This window comes from Penaeus chinensis, chromosome 20 (assembly GCF_019202785.1).
Source record: "Penaeus chinensis breed Huanghai No. 1 chromosome 20, ASM1920278v2, whole genome shotgun sequence".
NCBI classification, from domain to species: domain Eukaryota; kingdom Metazoa; phylum Arthropoda; class Malacostraca; order Decapoda; family Penaeidae; genus Penaeus; species Penaeus chinensis.
Window position 1 is genome coordinate 12,714,001 of NC_061838.1, and position 22,500 is coordinate 12,736,500.

The following is a 22,500-nucleotide window of genomic DNA, read 5'->3' on the forward strand; positions in this document are numbered from 1 at the left end:
CTCTCTCTCTCTCTCTCTCTCTCTCTCTCTCTCTCTCTCTCTCTCTCTCTCTCTCTCATCTCTGAAAATAAATTATGAAAAAGGGTTCCGGCAATTAGCTGAGCATTGAACATTTTAGACACATATGATCGCCTCTTTCAGCGCTGTTTTTCTGCAGTTATTAGATTACCATATTGAATTACTCTACAGAATACGTGGATGATTATAAAGTACCGTTCTCATTTCCCGTGAAGTTTCGTGTTCTTATCCTAGATGGTTTTTTTTTTTTTTTTTTTTTTTTTTTTTGTGCCACAAAGGAAAGTCATTAATTGTGATGTTTTTCACTTTTACAGCTTATATCATTCCCATTCTCTCTGCACTTTCATCCATCTTCCATTCCATCTTGTCAGATCTGACCATGCCTTCGTGGGAGGCGCTGTCATATACGGCATGCGCAGGTAGTGACAGCCTCACCCCGTCTGCGTGAGGCGGGGGGGGGAGTATGTCACTGGGGTGAATGTCATCTTCCCCTTTAATAGCTTTCATAATGTTTCAGGTTGTGTGCGATCCCCAGTGTTGACGTGACAGCGGCACCATGGCGGTCGAGGTCCGAGCAGCGTGCGTAGCCCCGGCATCATGGTGGTGCTGTGTGGCCGCCTCGAGGTGGTAGTGGTCGAGGCGTGCGACCTACCCAACCTCGACCAGAACGTGCTGCGGCCGGAGGACAAGAGCGACCCCTACTGCGTGGTGGAGGTGCAAGGAGGCAGCGGCAGCCTACATAAAGTCGGGAAGACTTTCACCATAGACGATTGCCTCAACCCCAAGTGGTACTACAAAGTGTCGGCGGACATCAGCCAGGACGTTGCTGGCCTTAGATTCACAGTGAAAGATAAAGACTTGTTATCTTCCGAAACTATCGGCAGTTGTTTCCTGCCTGTGCATACCTTCACAGACAACAGTGCTCCCCATGAGGCAGAACTTGCGCTAGTGAACAGTAAAGGTTTCCAGGCCGGGACGCTCAAGGTTACGGCTTCCTTTGTGAACGACAGAAACCAGCCGGGCGTGACCATAAGTGACCGAGCGTGGAACAAAGCGAGTGAACTGAGAGACAGAGTGTCGAGAAAGCTCCCCAAATACGGTAACTCGTGCGACTCGATAAGCTCATTCGGCGAGATGGCGTTCCTGCACGGCATCCTCGACCTGAAGCTGGAGCGGGCCAACAACCTGCCCAACCTGGACAGCTCCATCCTCAGCCTCAGCAAGAAGGATGTCTCGGACCCCTTCGTGGTGGTGTCGCTGGAGGACGTGGACGGCGAGCCCTGGAAGATCGCCACCACGCACGTCATCGACAACAACCTCAACCCCGTGTGGGAGGAAAACTTCCGCGTGGACATCTGCCACGACGTGGCCTCCATCACCTTCACCGTCCGAGACAAGGACTTCCTCTCCTCCGAGCAGATCGGCTCCGTCTCCTTCCCCGTCAACACCCTTACCCAGGAGAACGGCGTGCACGGCACCTTCGACCTGCTGAGGGAGAACAAGAACAAGCGGGCGGGCACGCTGACCCTCTCCATGACGTACAAGCCCAAGCAAGCCGTGCAGCCGTCTTACGAAGTGCCTGAGTGCCTGTTCCCCCTCCGCCATGACAACCAGGTGCAGCTGTACCAGGACACCCACTGCCCCGCCCTGCCCATCCCCCTCATCGACAGCTACGGCAACGCGTACCAGCCGCGCAGCACCTGGAAGGACATCTACACCACCCTCATGGAGGCCACGCAGTTCATCTACATGGTGGGCTGGAGCATCAGCGCCAAGATCCCGCTGCTCAGGGACGATGGCGAGGACAACCGCACCCTCGGGGAGATCCTCAAGCAGAAGGCGTACGAGGGCGTGCGCGTCCGCCTCCTGCTGTGGGACGAGCTCACGTCCAACGACCTGAGGAAGACGGGCGCCATGAGCACGGAGGACGAGGAGACGGCCAACTTCTTCCGCGGCACGCCCGTCGTGGTGGTGCTGGCGCCGCGGGACCGCCACTCCAAGGACATGTTCTCCACCAAGATGCACTTCACCATGCTCTGCTATACGCACCACCAGAAGTGCGTCATTGCCGACTCGCCCATCCTGGAGATGCCCGGACAGAAGAAGGTGGTCGCCTACGTGGGCGGCCTCGACCTCACCGGCGGCCGCTACGACAACCCCACCCACCCGCTGTTCCGCACCCTCGTGCGTGAGCACAGGAACGACTTCAGAAACCGTGTGTTCCCGACGCTGACCAGTGCCAATGGGCCGCGAGAGCCTTGGCATGACATCCACAGTCGCGTGGAGGGCCCCGCCGCCCATGACGTCCTCATGAACTTTCTGGAGCGCTGGAGGAAGCAAGCGGCCGACCAGATCGACACCATCGTGCCCCTGCAGCAGATGGACGGCATCGCCATGGACTACCGCTCAAGCGCGCCCGACCGCTGGAGCGTGCAGGTGTTCCGCTCCATCAACACGGACTCGGCTCAGTTCGACTGGACCACCGCCGTGGGTCTCACCAAGAAGAAGGGGCGCGCCTTCGACAACAGCCTCCACCGCGCCTACATCCACAACATCCGCCGCGCGCGCCGCTTGATCTACATCGAGAACCAGTACTTCATGGGCAGCAGCCACATGTGGCCCGAGTGCCGCGACGCCAAGGCGGGCAACCTCGTGCCGCTTGAGATCGCCACCAAGATCGAAGAGAAGATCCGCGACGGCGAGCGCTTCGTCGCCTACATCTGCATCCCCATGTTCCCCGAGGGCAAGCCTGCAGACAAGGTGATGGCCCGGACGGTTTTGTTTGATACCGTTGCTGTTAGGATTAGGAGGCCTTGTCCTTTACGGCAGGGTCCTGTGTGAAAGTCATTTAAGGCGAGAGTAGAATACATTCCTTGCACAAATTACTTGTGGTGTTTGTAGGTAGGTAGATAGATACATAAATACATACATACATATATAGGTACATAGATAGAGAAAGAGATATAGATGTGTCTGTGTGTGTATATATGTATATTATATATATATAAATGTATGATGTATATGTATATGTATATTCATATACATATGCATATGTATATGTATATTCATATGCATATGCATATGCATATGTATATGTATATGTATGTATACATGTGTGTGTGTGTGTGTGTGTGTGTGTGTGTGTGTGTGTGTGTGTGTGTGTGTGTGTGTGTGTGTGTGTGTGTGTGTGTGTGTGTACGTATATATGTGTATATATATGTATATTTATATATATGTATGTATATATGTATATATATACATAGATATGTGTGTATGTACACACACACACACACACACACACACACACACACACACACACACACACACACACACACACACACACATACACACATACACACACACACACACACACACACACACACACACACACACACACACACACACACACACACACACACACACACACACACATACATACATACATACATACATACATACATATATACACGTACACGTACACGTACACGTACACGTACACATACACATACACATACACATACACATACACATACACATACACATACACATACATATACATATACATACATACATACATACATACATACATATAGACACACACATATACATTTGCATATACATACATACATACGTGTATATATATACATATATATACTATCTATATTATCTATATTATATATTATATATAACCACGATTGATTAGAAAGGGCATCCAGTCAGGCAAGAGTGGTACTGCCACATATATATATATACAAACACACACACACAAACATACACACACAAACACACACACGCACACACGCACACACGCACACGCACACGCACACACGCACACGCACACGTACACGTACACGTACACGTACACGTACACGCACACACACACACACACACACACACACACACACACACACACACACACACACACACACACACACACACACACACACACACACACACATATGCTGTATACGTATACATATACACACAAATGCATACATACATACATACATACATGTAAGTTCGCATGCATGCATATATGTATATATACATGCATATATTCATACATATACACGCACATGCACACGCACACGCCCGCAACTACAAATATAAATATTATGTATTTGAATATGATTTATTTCTTCAAAAGTCCCCTGTGAAAATCGACTTTCTTAAACCTCACACATAAATATGTTGCAGGTGACCCAGGAAATCCTGCATTGGCAGCTGCGCACGATGCAGATGATGTACAGCCGCGTCGCCGCCGCCATCAAGCAAGCCGGGTTGGAGGCTCACCCCCAGGACTACCTGCTCTTCCTGTGCCTCGGCAAGAAGGAGGCCCCCGAGGAGGTGCCTGAGGAGCTGGTTCCCCCCGAAGACCCGTCTACGACCCTAGCCTTCACCAACCGTCGCCTTATGATCTACGTCCACTCCAAGATGGCCATATTTGATGACGAGTACATCATCGTGGGCTCGGCCAACATCAACGACCGCTCGTTGAGTGGCAACCGCGACACGGAGATCGCCACCGGCTCCTACCAGCCCATGTACGTGGGTACAGGCGGTGAGCTGCCCCACGGGGACGTGAGCATGTTCCGGCGTGCACTGTGGGCCGAGCACCTGGGCACCGCCGCCCCCGTGGACCAGGACCCCTCGAGCGTAGACTGCGTCCGGACCGTCCGATGGCTGGCCGAAGACGCCCTCCGCGCATACATTGAACCCGGAGATGCTCCCACGCCCCGCCACATGCTGCTGTATCCGCTGCAGGTCAACCCCGATGGCACGGTGACCCCGCGACCTGACTGCCCCACTTTCCCGGATACAATGGGCAGTGTGATGGGAGCCAGGTCAAAGGTGTTCCCAAGCACCCTCACCACCTAAACAGGCATTGGCAGTTCAGATATTGGAATTTGGTTAAGAAGTCTTGGTCATGTCATTGTGAGCTTGCAATCTTCCCACCAAACTTTGTTTTTTGTTGATTTTATTATGCTCTTTACCTGATAGCATACGAGTAATTGGTGTTTGTGATTATAGCTATATCTTGTCATTTGTCACCACCTATAATGTTTAAAAAATACAAATTTGACTTGCTACATTATTATTTTTAGCTATGTAGCTTCCATTGCTACAGGATGTTTAGAGGTGTGGATTTTAATGATTGCTAAAATGTAATAATTTAAATCATTACACCAGAGGAACAGCAATAGAAAAAGCTTACACAACTGGAATGCATTAATAAAGCCAAGTTTTATGCATAGAGCACTTGGTGGCTTGCATGGGTATGGACAGCAAGAGGTAAATGCTAACACACAGGGTAAGTTGGAGCAATAATATGGCACAGTCTAACATATCAACAAGTATTATAACATGCATACTAAGGTCTGCAAACAGTGCTGTTACTCAGACCTACTTGAAAATATTACCATCATTGTCTGTTATTATCATGTTCAAGCCACTATATTTCTCACTCTTTCCCTGTGTTTCCTCACCCCCAAAACATACTGATCTTTGGCATGGCTTGTTCTAGCATTGGGAGTTAAAAATCTTTATTGATTTTTGATAAAATAAACTGCTAAATTCACTGGCAGGTCCGATTCTGTAATTGCACTTGTGAATGTATTTCATTCTCTCATTCATGATTGCACTACTGGGATGGGATGAAAACAGTAAAGTGTTTATTCTGGAATTTGTATACTAGGTGTTGTGTCATCCATTTAAGTTTTACTGTTTCCAAGATTCTGTCAACAACAGAATCAACAAAATGGTGGGTGACTGGATATGAAAAGTTACCAGCAGTTCATTAGCTGCTAATTCCTTCTTTAGTGACAAGAGAATGTAATTTAAGCATTGAATAATTCACAAGTGCATTAACATGGCAATGAAGTACATTGCAGCAACTCATTGTAATTTCTCATAACAATAATTAAATTTCATATATCACATATGTCAACTTGAGATTTAACTCTCTTTACTTTATTGATACTGTATTGTACCTTGAAAGGAAACTTTTAGAAGAAAGGTTAAGCTTGGTCAGGTTGTGAAATCTCGACTAGAAATGCTACTGTAGAGCATGTCATCTCATATGATAATCAAGCAGTTTGTTGTGATATCCATTCCTTCAGGCATCAGTGATTGTGAAAAAAAACAATAATTTTTTATCAGCTTTTGTTTTAGATTGTTATGAATATTTACACTCTTTTTGTTACTGGATTTTAGATACGTATCTGTCTTTTTGTGATACGTAAATAATGATTGTATTGAAATATTTGGTGCTCACTTGAAGCTCAAAGTAAATAGTACAACTGTTTAGTTCTGAGGTAGGTCACTCATGCCTAGGATTAAAGGGTTGCAGGTTGAACTATATATGGTCAGGCATCATAATGGCATAGATTAATGATTAGTTGTGTAAATGCTCTGGAATAAAATTATCTTAAAATGGTATACTTATTCAAGGGTGAGTGAACATTTTAAGAAATATAGCAGATGGAAAGGGTAAATAGAAATATTTATATATTTTATTATAAACTGGTTATTACTCCAATTCAAGTATCTCTACAATTTCATAGAATATAAGTTTTTCTTCTCATGTAATATTGATAATAAGGTTGATCATCATGGACTATTGTGGTCTAGGTTTTGTGTTCAGAACTGTGGAGGAAACAATCCACTGCTGCACTAATTGCTTTTTGGTCTGCTAACCTTACTCATATTTACTCATTAGTGTGTCTTACCGTCTCAAGTGTTTGGCATCGCAAGCACCACCAGGAGAACAATTTTTAAACGGCATCTTAAACTGTAAATTCATAATCATCATTCTAATTATCCATCAAGGTATTTCATGTACTTAGATCAAAGAAACTAACTCTTTTGTCAGGGATACTTGTACAGTTACTATTAGGTGCATATTGCATGTTAGACATCAACTGTTCTCCTGATGGCTTTATTTGGACTTGACTAGTCTGTTGTGGAAATAACCCGAGCTTACTGTTGATGCTTCTTCAACGAGGAATATTATGTCTCAAGTCTAGATTATTAAAAAGCTTTTCTCTCAGTATATTGTGTGGTCTTCAGAGCACTGTTTTTATCAGTCATCTTAGAGAGAACCTCCTTGTAGATTTGAGTGACTTAAAAAATAAGCATGTGAACCACTCTGCACTCAAATTTCTTATTAAGCAACTAAGATGAGTATTGACTTAAACTGGAAATCTCAGAAATCCTAATTACATCATTTAGAAAGTTGCTTTCAACTAAAATATGCAAAGATGCTACTTCCATGAGGATGTGAGATGGTTAGATACAGTTTTAAGTACAGTATGTCATAACGTGGTTTACTTAGGGCCACAAGTGTGAGGAAGGACCGACTACATAAAAAGTGGCTCTGTTCGTCTGACCTCATAATGAGTGAAATGTTTATAAGCTTGTAATCAGCCTACATTCAGGTTGTAGACAATTTTTTTCACATCTCTTTATTCCACAAGTATTCACCAATTTAAATCTTTACACAGAACTTGATCACTGCCTTTGATTATTTTTTTTTCTCTTCTCTCCCATTCTAAGAATTTAAAAAATCCCTTTCTTCTTTATTTCTTGTTTGTTTTTTATTAATTAATAAGTTAAAAAGTGTTAGATTTTTATACACTTGACTTTGATTACAATATTTTTAATGAGTTTTTAAGATTCTAGGTTTGGTTAGGTTAAATATTGGGAAATTTGAATTACTAATTCTCTTTTTATCATATTGTAGATCATACTAATTGAAAAAAAAAAGAAAAAAAAATGGTGAATAGAAATTGGCATTAGAAAATTTAATTGGTATCTACAGTTTACTTTTGTGATTTTATTTACATGGGTGTTGTCCTTTATATATGTCGGCTGAGTCTTTAAGTAACCTTTAAAATGAAAAATATCACAACTGAGAGAATGTATTACAAACTATCAGCAGTATTGCATTCACAGAAAATACAGATAGATAAAAAAAACTTATGAGTAAAGTATTAATATTTTTCTGATATAAAGTTTAAAGTAATAGTTGAGAATTTTTTAGAAATCTCTTTTGTTGTTTTATTTAAAATGAAAATGGGATAAATTTGCCTCCTAGTTTGATCAAGGAAACAAAAGGATTGAAAACATTTTTTTTTTTTCTTTTCTTTTCTTTTTTTCTCTGAAGTACATGTCAAGGCATCATAATACAAAATAAAAACTACATGCATTATCAGTATGCCATCCATGGAACTATCTGTATTCTTCTTCTAGCCAGATCTTTTGGTGCTTAAGGAAGATGCTTCTTTTTTTATTTCAGATACAAAGTACAGAGATACAACTATTTATTTTATAACAACATGAGTGTGTAAATTGATACACTTATTATGTATAATATTAAATCATATGCATACACTGCACATATTTTCAGGTCTCTTTCAAGTACTTACAGAAACAAAGAAACATAGATGTATTTCAAAGGCTGTTAAGTTAAAATTTTACTTGCTTGGAAAAGTTTTAACACTATTTTTTCCATATACTGTATCTAAGAAAAAAAAAAATAAAGGTGCTTGTAGTCACCCTAATAAGACTATCCACATACAATAACAATTACATCAGCCATCCTTTTTCCCCCCATATTGGCTGAGGGGATCATCAAAAATAAAAAAGGAAGACCAATATACTTGTTCAAATATCTATATATTGACACACCCAATGCTCTTGACTCAGACCTACGTTTTATGATTTTCAAAGTGTCTTCAGTATAAACATCAGTGTTGCTAGATGTTACTTTGTTTCCATTTTATGAAAATAAACTGTGATTTCAAGCTGTGTTTTTTTTATCTATACCCCTTCACATTCTTTAGGTTTTGAAGTTTTTAGATATTCTGTAACTTTGTAATGTGTGCATGGCTTGCCTATATTTTTTCTTTAATGTCATTTCAACATACTTTAATAAAAATATTAGATAAAACAATGTTTCAAGTATTTTGTGAAAAAAAAAACTATATAATGAAAATATGGAACTGATAACAGAAAATTACAGATATTAAACTTGATGTTGAACAAACCCATTTAAGTCCATTAAGCTAAATCATACGTAATCTAGTGGATCACAGTCTGACAACTGATTCTGAATGACCACTTCTCTTTCCACATAACTACTGTTGGATATCTGAAAGTTTAACCCAATGCCGATGGGCATGACGTATACATACGTGCTATGCCCACTGTGAGTTACTTATTTGATTGTTTTTACACGTAGATGGCTACACTTGTACTAAGTCACCAATGAACCAGTTACGAGCACTGCCTGTCTCGCCTGTTCACCCTTTTCTTTGATTTACGAAAATATTTTACATTATCTAATTTTGCTGTTACTAAATGTTTATAACATTATAGTAATTATAATGTTTATAATAAAAATAACACCATCGATATTCATAGCACTAGTAAAAAATACGCTTTTCCCGCCAATTCAAATCGTGTAAGGTCACAAGGTCTACTAATTGACTCCTTTGTGGCTAAGCACTAGTAGAGCCATCTATGTGCAGAGACAGTTCATAAAAATATAGAAAAGGAGCACAGCATTTACCCATTTTTTATTAATTTTCCTCGGCAGCATTGGGTTTATGAGTAACATCATGTTGCATTCTGTGGTACTTTTTAGTTTTAATACAAGAGTTTCAATATTTAAAGTCTAATTTCTCAATATGTCATTATCTTCAAAATAAAAATTTCACAGATTCAAACAGGTGGATCTCTACTCTGTTCTACATGCACTGTCCACTACATTTGTTTTGTAAATTATGATTATATATAGATGGCTTCTCAAGTGCTTAACCTACCTGACCTCCCCTGTTAACCCATTCTTTGTATTTTTCTGACTAAAGTTTCATTTTTGTGACTATCATTATCATATTTAACATCAACATTATTATTATTATTATTATCATTATTATCATTATTATTATTATTATTATTATTATTATTATTATTATTATTATTATTATTATTATTATTATTATTATTATTATTATTATTATTATTATTATTATTAATATTATTATTATTATCATCATCATTATACTGCTATTAACGATGATAATAACAGAAATAAAAATATTAAAAATTCAAGGAATAGGGTATACAAATGAGATCTGGTATGTCTACTAGATGACTCCTTAGTGACTAAGCACTTGTGGAGCCATTTCTGTCAATAAAAAAGACATTAAAATCACAGTGAACATGGCAGGTATGTAGCCATGTTAACATGAACCCAATGCCAATGGGCATGGCATATACGTACAAGCCATGCCCACTGTGAGTACTTTATTAATTGTTTTTACACATAGAAGGCTACACTTGTACTAAGTAACCAAGGAGCCAGTTACGAGTACTGCCTGCCTCGACTGTTTACCCTTTTCCTTGATTTATGAAAATATTTTACGTAATCTTATTTTGTGGTTACTAATATTTATAACATTACAGTAATTATAATTTCTATACTAAAAATAACACCATCAATATTCATAGCATTAGTAAAAAAAAAAAATTTTCCACCAATTCAAGGAATGGTAAAATTAAGTAAGGTCACAAAGTCTACTAATTAATTCCTTTGTGGCTAAGCACTAGCAGAGCCATCTGTGTGCAGAGACATTTCACCAACATATAAAAAATGAGCACAGCATTTCCCCTGCAAAATGTAGCTAAACAGGCATCATTTGAAAGGAAAATTACAACAGATTCTTGATACTCCAATATCTGAAAGGCATTTGGTTGAGCATTCCAACTCATTTGCTAAGGCGGATCAAATATACACTTTCCTTGAGGTATGAAATTTGTATTTATTCAAAATAACTTTTCAATAGTGATATGCATATACATAAATTATGGATTGAAGAGTAAATATTTTCATATCCATTGTATTCACTTTGTTTTATTGTTAAATTACAGTAATAGATAGATAAAAAAAAAAAAAAAAAAAATTCTTGTACAGTGTAAAAAAAATTGTGGACTAAATTCCCTCCAAGCAGAACATAAATAACATGTTCAAAATTTCACCAAAAGTAATCAAAGTTGCAATGTAAATAAACAAGACCAACAACAGTTTCACCATAATCTGATTCCTGGCGGTTTATAGGAAGTAGCTTCCTATGTATTTTTTTCCTATCATCTAATATTAACTAATTTTTTAGTGTAATGCTGTCAAAATAAGTTATGAAAAAATGGTACAAGAATACAAAAATGTCTTTCTCAAATAATAAAAAAGTACCTGTAACTTTTCCAGTACACTTTTATACGGAATGGTAATATTACAATAACAACTCAATAAAAACAAAAAATTGTATTAAGTGTAAAACACTTATAATTCATTTATCTGATGTTACTCATACAACAATTTTCTTTATGTATAGAGACTATAAAACTGGACAAATCCCAACAAAGATGAAGCAGTCAATAGCATTTGCATTTCAGTGGACTGATACTCACATAATTATACCCACAAAAGTCATATCCCTGTTGGTGGATTTTTGTCTGGCATATCTTGCTTCAAAAAAAAGACATTTAAATGCAGTGCCTGACATGTAAACACAACCCTGCCAACCAACAACATTTGTACACAGTCAACTGATCAATAATCAGTCTCTCTGTATCCTCCTACACTGTATGGTCCTGCTCAATTCTCCTAGGCATGAAGACAATCCAATATGACAATTTCACATTTATTACATTTTCATTATTGTTATTGCTTTGACTAGCCCAGACACCAACATTTGGACAACAATACAACTCTGCCCGCTAACTTATTTTATTTTCCAACTTAACCATAGATTTGCTATTGCATATATAAAAATATTTTATATACCTTATACTCCCTCATGTACAGAATAACCCCCTACATTGTTTTTACTTGTTTGGCTAGTTGAATATGGAACTCTTGAATGGTATCATGAAAGTAAAAATATTAAAACTGGTGGCTGTAAGTTGTACTCTAATTACAACTGTGCCAATCCCCACACCATTCAGCAAACCTCCTTTAAAAACCTTTCTAATAATAAATACATCTGACTCTGTGGTAAGGCACACTCTCCAGTTTAGCCGCATTTGTCAGCCGATAGTCCCAGAGGAAGAAATCAACCTTAGCACTATTAATTGATGCAGAACAACCTGATTGTGACAAGAGCTCTTTCATCCTTTCTACAATCAGCTCTGCAGCATGGATGGAGCAGCCTCGGATCTCAACCTGTTTCGGAAGAGGGAAAGTTTGGAATTAAAATAAGAAAACATTAAAAATGAAACAATTACCTGCCAGCCAAGAAGAGTCCCCTGATCTGAAAACATTATACTAAAAAATCACCATATAACTAACACATTAAAATTATAACAAAGTTTTTCAACATATATATAAGCTCTTGGCAACCCATGGGTGAAGTGTATAAATATCCAAATATCATCATAAATGATTTGTATGTTATCCTTGGCATAATGTGTATAGCATAAAAGAGAAGGTACTTTAACCCACTGATATATGCACTATCCAATATGACATCATCTTATTCTTATTTTCTTTTCTTTTTTTCTTTTAACAAACAGATGGCTCCACAAGTCAATTACTTGGTCTACCTGGGCTCACCCAAAAAAAAAAAACATTTATTATCAATATTATGTCACTATTACTATTATTTTTTTTATTATTATTACTTTTATTAAAATAACATTAATATTAGCAATAATCAAAACCTCTTTCCCAGAAAATTAAACGATAGGGTTAATCAGTAAGAAAAGGTAGACCTTGGAATTGCAACACACGTGTGAAGCAGTACAGGTTTTAAAAAAAATCATAACATAACACCACCATAAGAGACCTTGTATATAGCCTGACTTACCCTCCTTGCATCAACAAGTTAATCTTTAAATATGAAAAAAAAATAATACTCATTAATTCCTGGATCTTTTATACAAATCAAATTGCAATTAAATAACTTAGTCAAACAAGTGTCCTTCAAGTACCTCTTCCTGCTCTCCACTCTGAAAGATGTGTTGCTTCTTCAGCTTCTCCTCCAGGGAAGGAGAGTACTTCAGCACTCCAAAATGAGCCATAGCTTGAGGTACTCTATAATCTGCAAATATTGTTAGTTTGTCAATGTCTGTGAATGCTCCTAGGCCCTCTCCCTTGAAGAGGACCCAGATGTCACTCGCCAAAATCTGTGCCCTCTTGAACATGGCCACTTCCTGCCCCTCATACTTTGCAACATCTCTAAAACACTCAAATTCACTAGTTACAATGTCCACCAGTTTCAAGGCACTGCAGTCTGCCTTTTTAAGAACATTCAGAAAGGTTCCTTCGTATTCCTCTATCAGCTTCTTGCCCACTTCACCGACTACTCGAACTCGTTCATGAAACAGTGGCATAGAAGACTTGGTCTCAGAGCGAAATATGTGCTTAATGTCATCAAGGGTCAATTTAGAGTAGTAATTTGGATCATAAATCTTCTTGCCCTCATCGATAGCACGGTTAATAGCAGCAACCATGGCCATATATCCAGTTCGCTTCTGTTTAAGAATAAAAAAAATACTTGATAATACCTGCACCAACTCTGGAACATTCACAAAATGTATAAACCAATCTAAGTAAAGTCTGCAATCTAATATTCATAATAATGAAACAAGTAACAACAATAAAATGCACATCACATTCACCACACTACACACCCTTCCTTTGTCTCTGACAGTATATTTTGGCTCTCCATCAGGGGTCCAGAAATTGAAGTTCAGTGTGTCAACCAAGAATGTCCAATTCAGTAGCTGCTCCTCTGTCAGGCCTTTGTCAACAGGAAGTACATCATTCTGTAATAATAGTATTTTTCTAAAGTCTGTCCAGGCTACTGATACTGAAACTGAAAAATATGATACAGTATAAGTGAAAAATATGATCCAAAGTCAGGTGTTTCAAAGATAACACATAACAAAATAAAGCAAAAGCAAAAAGGGGAAAAAAATTTAATAATAATCTTGTGGTTTATGTTAACCCACATGTACGTCATTGTGACTTTACTTTATTATATGTAAACAAAGATCTTGACAAACCAAGGTGTCAATTACTTGTCATACTACCTCACTTGTTTACCTTTTTCTGTAATAATCTGAGATATTATTTCTTATATTCAATTCCTATTGGTATTGTTACTAATATTATAACAACCATAATGTTAATAGTAATAAAATACAGTCTTGTCATTAACAGTATTAGAAAAAGAAGAAAAAAACTAGTAAAAAGGAAGTAAGTATGAGGTCACGCAGACCTACTAATTGCTTCCTTGGTGGCAATTTCTGTAATGACAATTCATAAAACAAAACTATAGTGGACACTGCAAGTTATATTTCAAATAACAGGTTATAGCCCTTTTGTATTCATAAAAATACTTTTATTTGAGACTACATTTTTTCAAAATAGTAAAGATGGCAAAAAGATTAACTACTAATACTGAATCTCACAAATGAAACACCAGTTTTTACGGTACCATTCTATAAAACAGTAAGTAATAATAATAATAATATCAGTAATAAAATATATTTGCTGTGTGTTAGATTGAGTGAGTGAGTGAGTGAGTGAGTGAGTGAGTGAGTGAGTGAGTGAGTGAGTGAGTGTGAGTGTGAGTGTGAGTGTGAGTGTGAGTGTGAGTGTGAGTGTGAGTGTGAGTGTGTGTGAGTGTGAGTGTGAGTGTGAGTGTGAGTGTGAGTGTGAGTGTGAGTGTGAGTGTGAGTGTGAGTGTGAGTGTGAGTGTGAGTGTGAGTGTGAGTGTGAGTGTGAGTGTGAGTGAGTGTGAGTGTGAGTGTGAGTGTGAGTGTGAGTGTGAGTGTGTGTGTGTGTGTGTGTGTGTGTGTGTGTGTGTGTGTGTGTGTGTGTGTGTGTGTGTGTGTGTGAGTTGTGAGTTGTGAGTTGTGAGTTGTGAGTTGTGAGTTGTGAGTGTGTGTGATTGTGCGAGTGCGTGTGCGTGCGCGTGCGTGCGTGTGTGTGTGTGCGTGTATGTTTATGTGTTTCTGAAAATATGATTTGAAGAATTGATATAATGGCAATTTCTAGTTTCCAATCAGATGCTATAAGTTGCATATAAATGAATGTTTAACAAAAAAGTGGAATTTGACAATTTGCTACAATGAAATATGAGAGATCTTCACCATTTCCTGCAGATGAAATGTTTGTATATGACAGTATTCATTACCCTTATTTAACAGTAGGAAACATTTACAGCTACTTACATAAGTACTTCAGGTTAAGGAGAAAATAATGGAAATAATCAGTCATGAATTCATAAATGTTAACTTTCTTCCATAAGAAATAGTCCACATCCACACTAATATACTGAATATATTTCCTCTAAACACACCTAAATGCTGGGGAATCATGCAAACCAAAGAGTCAAACCTAACCTTTCCTACTGTCTATTTATTCCCAAGACAGGGGGGGGGGGGGCTCCGTCTCTTTGGATCGCCTCTGGTAACATTTACGGTATTTACATATCACTTAAATTGAAAATCATTCATACAATTTAATAGGTTAAGTCATCATAAAAGTATAACACTAAAATACCTAAAAAAAAAAAAAAAATTATACAAAACTGGACAAAAAGATACAGTGATTGGAACACCTTCACATTGAATAATCTTCTCACCTGCAAAAACTCCTTCAAATTCATCTTGCCTTCCTTCACCGACTCTGACAGCATCACCGCCACTTTCTCAACGCCTTCAGGAACCACCTGGACGTTCTTCGCCCTCTCGCTGATAAATTTACCTCCTTCTCTCGGCCACAGCATCTTTCCGAGGGAATATAATCGCCGCAAAGCAACAGGTTTGATAATTTTCTTTGGACCGATGTGCCGGAGGGACCATGTGCGCGTCGTCGTGTTCAGAAAAAAGACGGCCGTTTACCAGGCTTCGTGGCTCGGTTTCCCTTGTGCTTTTCTTGGAAAAGATAGGTGTATTTTTATTGTTTTTCATAAGTATTCTATTAATTTCATTAATAATCACAGTCTTCTTTATTTAGATTATATGGATTGCTCTAAGATGTTAGTAACTTTAGTGCACTGAAACAAAGATATTAGAAAAAACACTGAACATTAACAAAGGAAGAGACATTAGAGAGAAAAGACAAGAGCTGTTAAGACTGGGTCAGGTAAAATGATAATGATAATGCTAATGATAAAAATGATAATAGTGATGATAGTGATAATGATGATAGTAATAACAGCAATGGTAATTATAATAATAATGATAATAATAATGATGATAATAATAAATAATAAAAATAATGGTGATGATAATAATGATAATGACAATAATAATAATAATAATAATAATAATAATAATAATAATAATAATAATAATAATAATAATAATAATAATAATGATAATGATAATGATAACAATAACATCAACAACAATAATAACTGTGATGATAATAATGATGATTATCATTATGATAATAGTAATAATAATGATAATGTTGATGATAATAATAACAATAATGATAATAATTAAAACATGATAATGATAATGATAATAACAACAACAACAACAAAAATAGTAATAATAATAATGATAATAATAATAATAATAATAATAACTATAATAGTAATAATGATAACAATGATAACAATATAATAACAATAGTACATATAATTAGAAGAGCAACAACAATAACAAAAAATAATACAAAATGATAACAATAATAATAATAATAATAATAATAATAATAATAATGTAATAGTGATAATGATGATAATGATAATAATAATAAAGAAATAAATTATGATAATGATAATAATAATAATAATAATAATTATAATAATAATAATAATGATAATGATAATAATAATGATAATAATAATTATAATAATAATAATGATAACAGTATTAATAATAACAATAATAACAATGATAATAACCATTATCATAATAATAATAATAATAATAATAATAATAATAATAATAATAATAATAATAATAATAATGATAATAATGATAATAATAAAATATTAATAATGATAATGATAATAATAATAATGATAATGATGATAATGGTAGCAATAATGATAATAACAATGTTAATGATAATAGTAATAATAATAATAATAATAATAATAATAATAATAATAATAATGATAATAATATCATTAATGCTTTAATGCTTTCGGTGTCACTGAGCTGCATACTTTCTTTTGTGATTTACAAGCTGCTACATATATTTTGATAGAGGTAACCTCTTGCGTTGATTTGAATAGGGAAGGTGATACAGTTGATCTGTTGAATGCAGAGAAGGCTGGTTTCCATAGCATGTGGTTTGTATGTTTTCCTCTCAAAGAAGGATTAGGTTGTATGATGTTGATATTCTTGCAAAAGTCATTTCAACAAGGTTGAATGGTACGTTTAGAGATTGTACGTGTAACGTGATCTTCCTAAACAACACATTTCTTGAACACAGATATGAACACAATAACGTGTTCATACACTAAAAACGAAAATGCTGCCATAATAGAAACGAAAGAAAACGATTTTCATTCGCTTTCAATTTAGCAGAATTTTCATTGTACAAACTTCTGATTTCTTAAGTGAACATAATGCATTCGTAACTACAGAACCACCTGCCGTGAGACTTTTATATTAATGTTGGTATTTCATGAAAACGGAAGTGCTTCAGGATAATTTAATATTTTCTGGTGATTGATAGGACCCTGCGTTGGCGCCAGGACAAAACACGAAGCAAACATTGCCAAGCACGTAATAAGACCAGTGAACTTATTAAACGCCATGTGGTTATGCCTTTTGTGGCGAGGTAAACACTGGAACTGCTCGTTGTATAGCTAACGATAGTTGATGAATGAAATAAAGACGATAATCATAACTATTACCATTATTGTCTCTATCATTATGATTCATCAGTAGCAATATTACTAATGTAATCATGTCATTATTACGACTGGTACTGTCAACATAACTGTTATCATCAATATTCTTATGAAATAATTTCTGCTACAATTATCGTTATTATCATATCTCCTGTATTTGTCATTACAATGGTGACACTGAGAATTACTATTGTCTTCATGATCATCACCGCTATCGCAACCCCAATATTGCAATTAACGTTATTATTACTGATGATAAAGAATGTGATGATAATGATATCAATGTTATCGCTATCATTATTTACTTTTTCATCTTATATTATTAGTTTTATAATTACCATTATCATAACATCCTCATCCACATCACTATTCCTATCACTGTTATTGTTGTTAATATCATTTATATCAATAATATTTTTTATATTGATATTATTAACATCATTCGTATTATTATCCTTGTTAATACTATTAATATTCTTCGTATCATTAATTCTTTGTATTATCATTTGATTGATCTGTCAAAGTCACGACTTCCTAGGTCGTCCCACAGGCCTCCTCCACCCGGGGTTGTCTCCAGCAGGGACAACCTGTTAAGCAGAATCATCCTGTGGATTTTGCTAAATGCATCAAGAGCCACCACTAGGGTTTCCAGAGACTCAGACAGAATAGCATTGCTAAATGCATCAAGAGCCACCACTAGGGTTTCCAGAGACTCAGACAGAATAGCAAACTCGTCAGCAAAGTCCACGTCGGTAACCTTGATATTGCCCAGAGTTGCTCCATAGTAACTTGCCTCATTCCTAAACTAACAGGGAAGAAGCTCGACAGACCCCCACAACACTTTACAGCACTTTCAGTACCAATATAAGGGTTTGCTGTTGATACAATAATCCTTGTTGGAGTTCCTCTTAGTCTCAGGATCTCTCAAAGTGATTTGCGATGCATCGTATCAAACACTTTCTTGAGGTCAATGTAAACTACAAGTAAGCCCATGCCAAACTCACGTCGGTGCTCTACAATGACTCGAAGCGCCAGGATATGGTCAATTGTGGACTTACCAGGAGTGAATCCAGATTGCTCCGGCCTCTGGTGCCTCAGCAGGTGGTCTCTGATACGTCTCAGAAGTATGCGAGCGAGATCCTTGCCTGGTATACTGAGCAGTGTGATGCCTTGATGATTGCTGCAGTCCTACTAATCCCCTTTCCCCTTCCAGAGAGGGATGACCACAGCCTTCAGCAGGTCCGGGGGAATGGCACCTGTCTGCTAGATGGCAGACAGGACAGTATGCAAGCTCATTGCCATAGGTTGTCCATTAGCCTTTAACAGATTAGATGAGATGCCGCAGATAGCCGCTGCTTTATCATGCTTCAGCTTGGAGATCACCCACTCTGACTTCAGTCAAGGAGGGTGGATCCTTGCTGATGGGCGGGTCTGGCAAAGGAATCTCGACACTACCCACATCCAAGTAAATTGTTGGTTGGATCAACCTGATACAACTGCTCAAAATACTCAGCCCAACTCTCCCACACCCCATGATGATCTGGCCACTTGCTGAGGGAACTGCAGCCATTTGTGATGAGAGACTGGAGTTCAGCATTCTCAGGGTGAAGTGGATTTCGACCTTCTCTGCAAGATTCCTGATAAATTGTTCCTTGCCTTTTCTCAGCAGTGACCTAGTCCTGCACACCAGGGAACGATGCAAGTCACGATCCCCTGACAATCAAGCCACATAACAAGCATCTGTGGTTTCCATTGTCTCCTGTGAGATGAAATTCTGTCTTGCTCTTGGGTATTCACCAATCGATTCTTGAGCTACATTGAGCGTTTCACACTTGATGCTATGAAACGACCAGAGATAGCTTCAGCAAACCCCTGGGCATACTCCCCCTCCCTGAATTCGTCTACATGAACCAACCTAGGGTGATCATTGGAACGACGGGGGGTTCTGAAGTGGATCCGGAGAGTAGCCACAACTAATCTATGATCAGTTCCACAAAACTCCTATACACCCTGCACTTCTGGAGGATCCTCTAGTGAGTGCTAACGAGGATGTGGTCGGTCTCCTTGGCCACATTAACCGCATCGCTGTACTAGGTCCAACAATGCAGGTCAGAGCGCTGATACCGAGAGCCAGAAATCCTCAATTTCTGATACCTAGCAAAGTCCCGGAAAAGGAGGCTATTCTCGCTGCCAGCATCAGCTCCTGAGCCATGCGGACCGACAGACATCTCATAACCAGCTCCATCACAGCCAGATACCACACTAAAGTCACCCAAAACAATGCGAACATCTCGCCGAGGACAACTGTCTGTCACAGATACAAGTTTGACATAAAGCATCTCTTGCTCATCAAGAGACGTGAAGCCAAATAGAAGCTTCAGTCTCAATACCTTTATGCGCCCATCGACTGGAGTGACCTCTACTACCGAGGGCTGAAGTCTGCTGGATGGCTATGACTACTCTCTGGAGATGGCCCCGACCCATAATAGGTGTAGCCACCCACACTGATCAAGCCTCTACCAGGTTATCACGTCAGAGAGAGGAGCCACCGCAACTCAAAGCTGCTTCAGCTCCCTCGACAGTAATACTATTTTTATAATTATCTATCTATCTTTATATATACATATATATGTGTATATATATGTATATATATGTAAATATATATATATATATATATATATATATATATATATATATATATATATATGCACACACACAATATATATATATATATATATAAATATATATATACATATAAATATAAATATATATATATATATATATATATATATATATATGTGTGTGTGTGTGTGTGTGTGTGTGTGTGTGTGAATATATATACATATATATTTATATATGTGTGTGTGTATGTGTGTGTGTGTGTGTGTGTGTGTGTGTGTGTGTGTGTGTGTGTACATTTATATGTATATATAAATGTATGTCCATATGTCCATATGTATATAACACACACACACACATATATATGTATGTATGTATGTATATGCAAACACATTCCTGCAAAATCTGGTTCAGGAAAAATTATTCATGACCCGCGGAGGAGAGCAGCGCGCGGGGCGTCGGTTCGAGCCTCGCGTGTCGGAAGGCCGCACAGTCGGTCTCGCGGCGGCCGTGGGAGCAGGGCTGCGCAACGGCGGTCCTGGAGAGTCACCGGTAATGTTGCGGAGATTTGAGTTTGTCTTTGTTGTGTTTTCTCTTGCATTAATTTTCTTCTTTATATTTTTTTGAGAATTAGAAGGGGGAGTTTGTTGATTATTGTACTAGTGATAAGGATCATTATACCATCAACAGTAACAAGAACAGCAATGCTAATAATGATGATATAAATTATAATGATATTGATAGTATCAGTAATGATAATAATGTTAATGATAATAGTACTAACATCTACAGCGGTAACAATAATAATAATATTAATGGTAATAATAATACAAAAAAAAAAAAAATAAGAATGACATTAACAATGATAACAAAAATAATGACAATAATCATAATGATGATGAAGATTATGATGGTAAGGATAAGATTAATTGACGATATCAATGATGATAATAATAACGATAATGATGCAAATGATAATAATGGTAATAATGATAATTATAATGATCAGCATGATAAGAGTGACAATAATGACAATTATAATGATAATAATGATCATGATGATAATGATAACAATAATTGATATTAATGGTGATAATAATAATAATGAAAATTATAATGATAATGATAATAATATGGATAATTATAATGATAATAATAATACTGATAATAAAAATACTGCACAACTACTGATAATGATCATGATGATAACAATAATAACAATATTGATGATAATGATAGTAGTTATAATAGTAAAAATTATAATGACAAAACTCTATAATGATAATATTGATGACTAAGATACTGATAGTAATAACAATGATGACAGTAATAATAAAAGCAGTAATAGTAGAAATAACAATGATAATAATAATATTGATAACGATAGATGATGATAATAAAGATGACACTGATAATGATAATTGTTATTATTATTATTATTATGGTGATGATAACAATAAAGATAATAATAATAATTGTAATAATAATGGTAATAATAATGATAAGAAGGGTAATGATCATTACGATAAGAATAATAAGAACAAGAACAACAACAACAACAATAATAATAACGATAATGACGAAAAGGAAAATAATGATAATATACTAATAATGATGATAATAATAATAGTAAATATAATAATGATCATGACAATAACAATAACGATAATAATAATGAGAATAATAATAATAGTAACAGTAATAATGACAGCATGATGATAATAATAATAATGATAGTAATGACAATAATAATAATAATGATAATAATAATAATGATAATAATGATAATGATAATAATAATGATAATAATAATGATAATGACAATAAATAATAATATTAATAATGATAATAATGATATTAACAGTAATAATGATAATAATGATATTAACAGATATAATGATAATAATGATATAAACAGTAATAATGATAATGATAACAAAATTATAATAATAACAGCATCAATAACAATAACAAA

The 22,500-nt window shown here is 36.8% G+C and overlaps 2 protein-coding genes across 6 annotated transcripts in view; one reads left to right on the forward strand and one right to left on the reverse strand.

Annotated features, from left to right (window-relative positions):
- The window catches only part of LOC125036089 (phospholipase D gamma 1-like), a 219,103-nt gene extending 210,281 nt beyond the window's left edge, over positions 1 to 8,822 (forward strand). For all 5 annotated transcript variants that reach the window (XM_047628481.1, XM_047628480.1, XM_047628485.1 and 2 more), the window contains 2 exons: positions 536 to 2,778; positions 4,216 to 8,822. In XM_047628481.1, coding sequence (XP_047484437.1) covers positions 616 to 2,778; positions 4,216 to 4,896 — 2,844 coding nt within the window. In that variant the 5' untranslated portion in view covers positions 536 to 615 and the 3' untranslated portion in view covers positions 4,897 to 8,822. The remainder of the gene's footprint in view (positions 1 to 535; positions 2,779 to 4,215) is intronic.
- A 2,277-nt stretch (positions 8,823 to 11,099) lies between these two features.
- On the reverse strand, positions 11,100 to 15,898 carry LOC125035864 (queuosine salvage protein-like). The gene is made up of 4 exons (XM_047628176.1): positions 15,672 to 15,898; positions 13,711 to 13,845; positions 13,009 to 13,551; positions 11,100 to 12,241 (listed from the first exon to the last, which is right to left on the reverse strand). The coding sequence occupies exons 1-4, from the start codon at positions 15,813 to 15,815 to the stop codon at positions 12,047 to 12,049; spliced, it is 1,017 nt and encodes a 338-aa protein (XP_047484132.1). The 5' UTR covers positions 15,816 to 15,898; the 3' UTR covers positions 11,100 to 12,046.
- Between the last annotated feature and the right edge of the window lie 6,602 nt (positions 15,899 to 22,500).

Bases quoted from the DNA above. Each gene is read 5' to 3' on its own strand.
- LOC125035864 (XM_047628176.1), bottom strand. From the start codon at position 15,815: ATGCTGTGGCCGAGAGAAGGAGGTAAATTTATCAGCGAGAGGGCGAAG. The intron at 13,846-15,671 runs GTGAGAAGATTA...CTATTATTACAG, and splicing joins ATTTGAAGGAGTTTTTGCAG to AATGATGTACTTCCTGTTGA. The intron at 12,242-13,008 runs GTACTTGAAGGA...CTTCCGAAACAG, and splicing joins AGAGTGGAGAGCAGGAAGAG to GTTGAGATCCGAGGCTGCTC.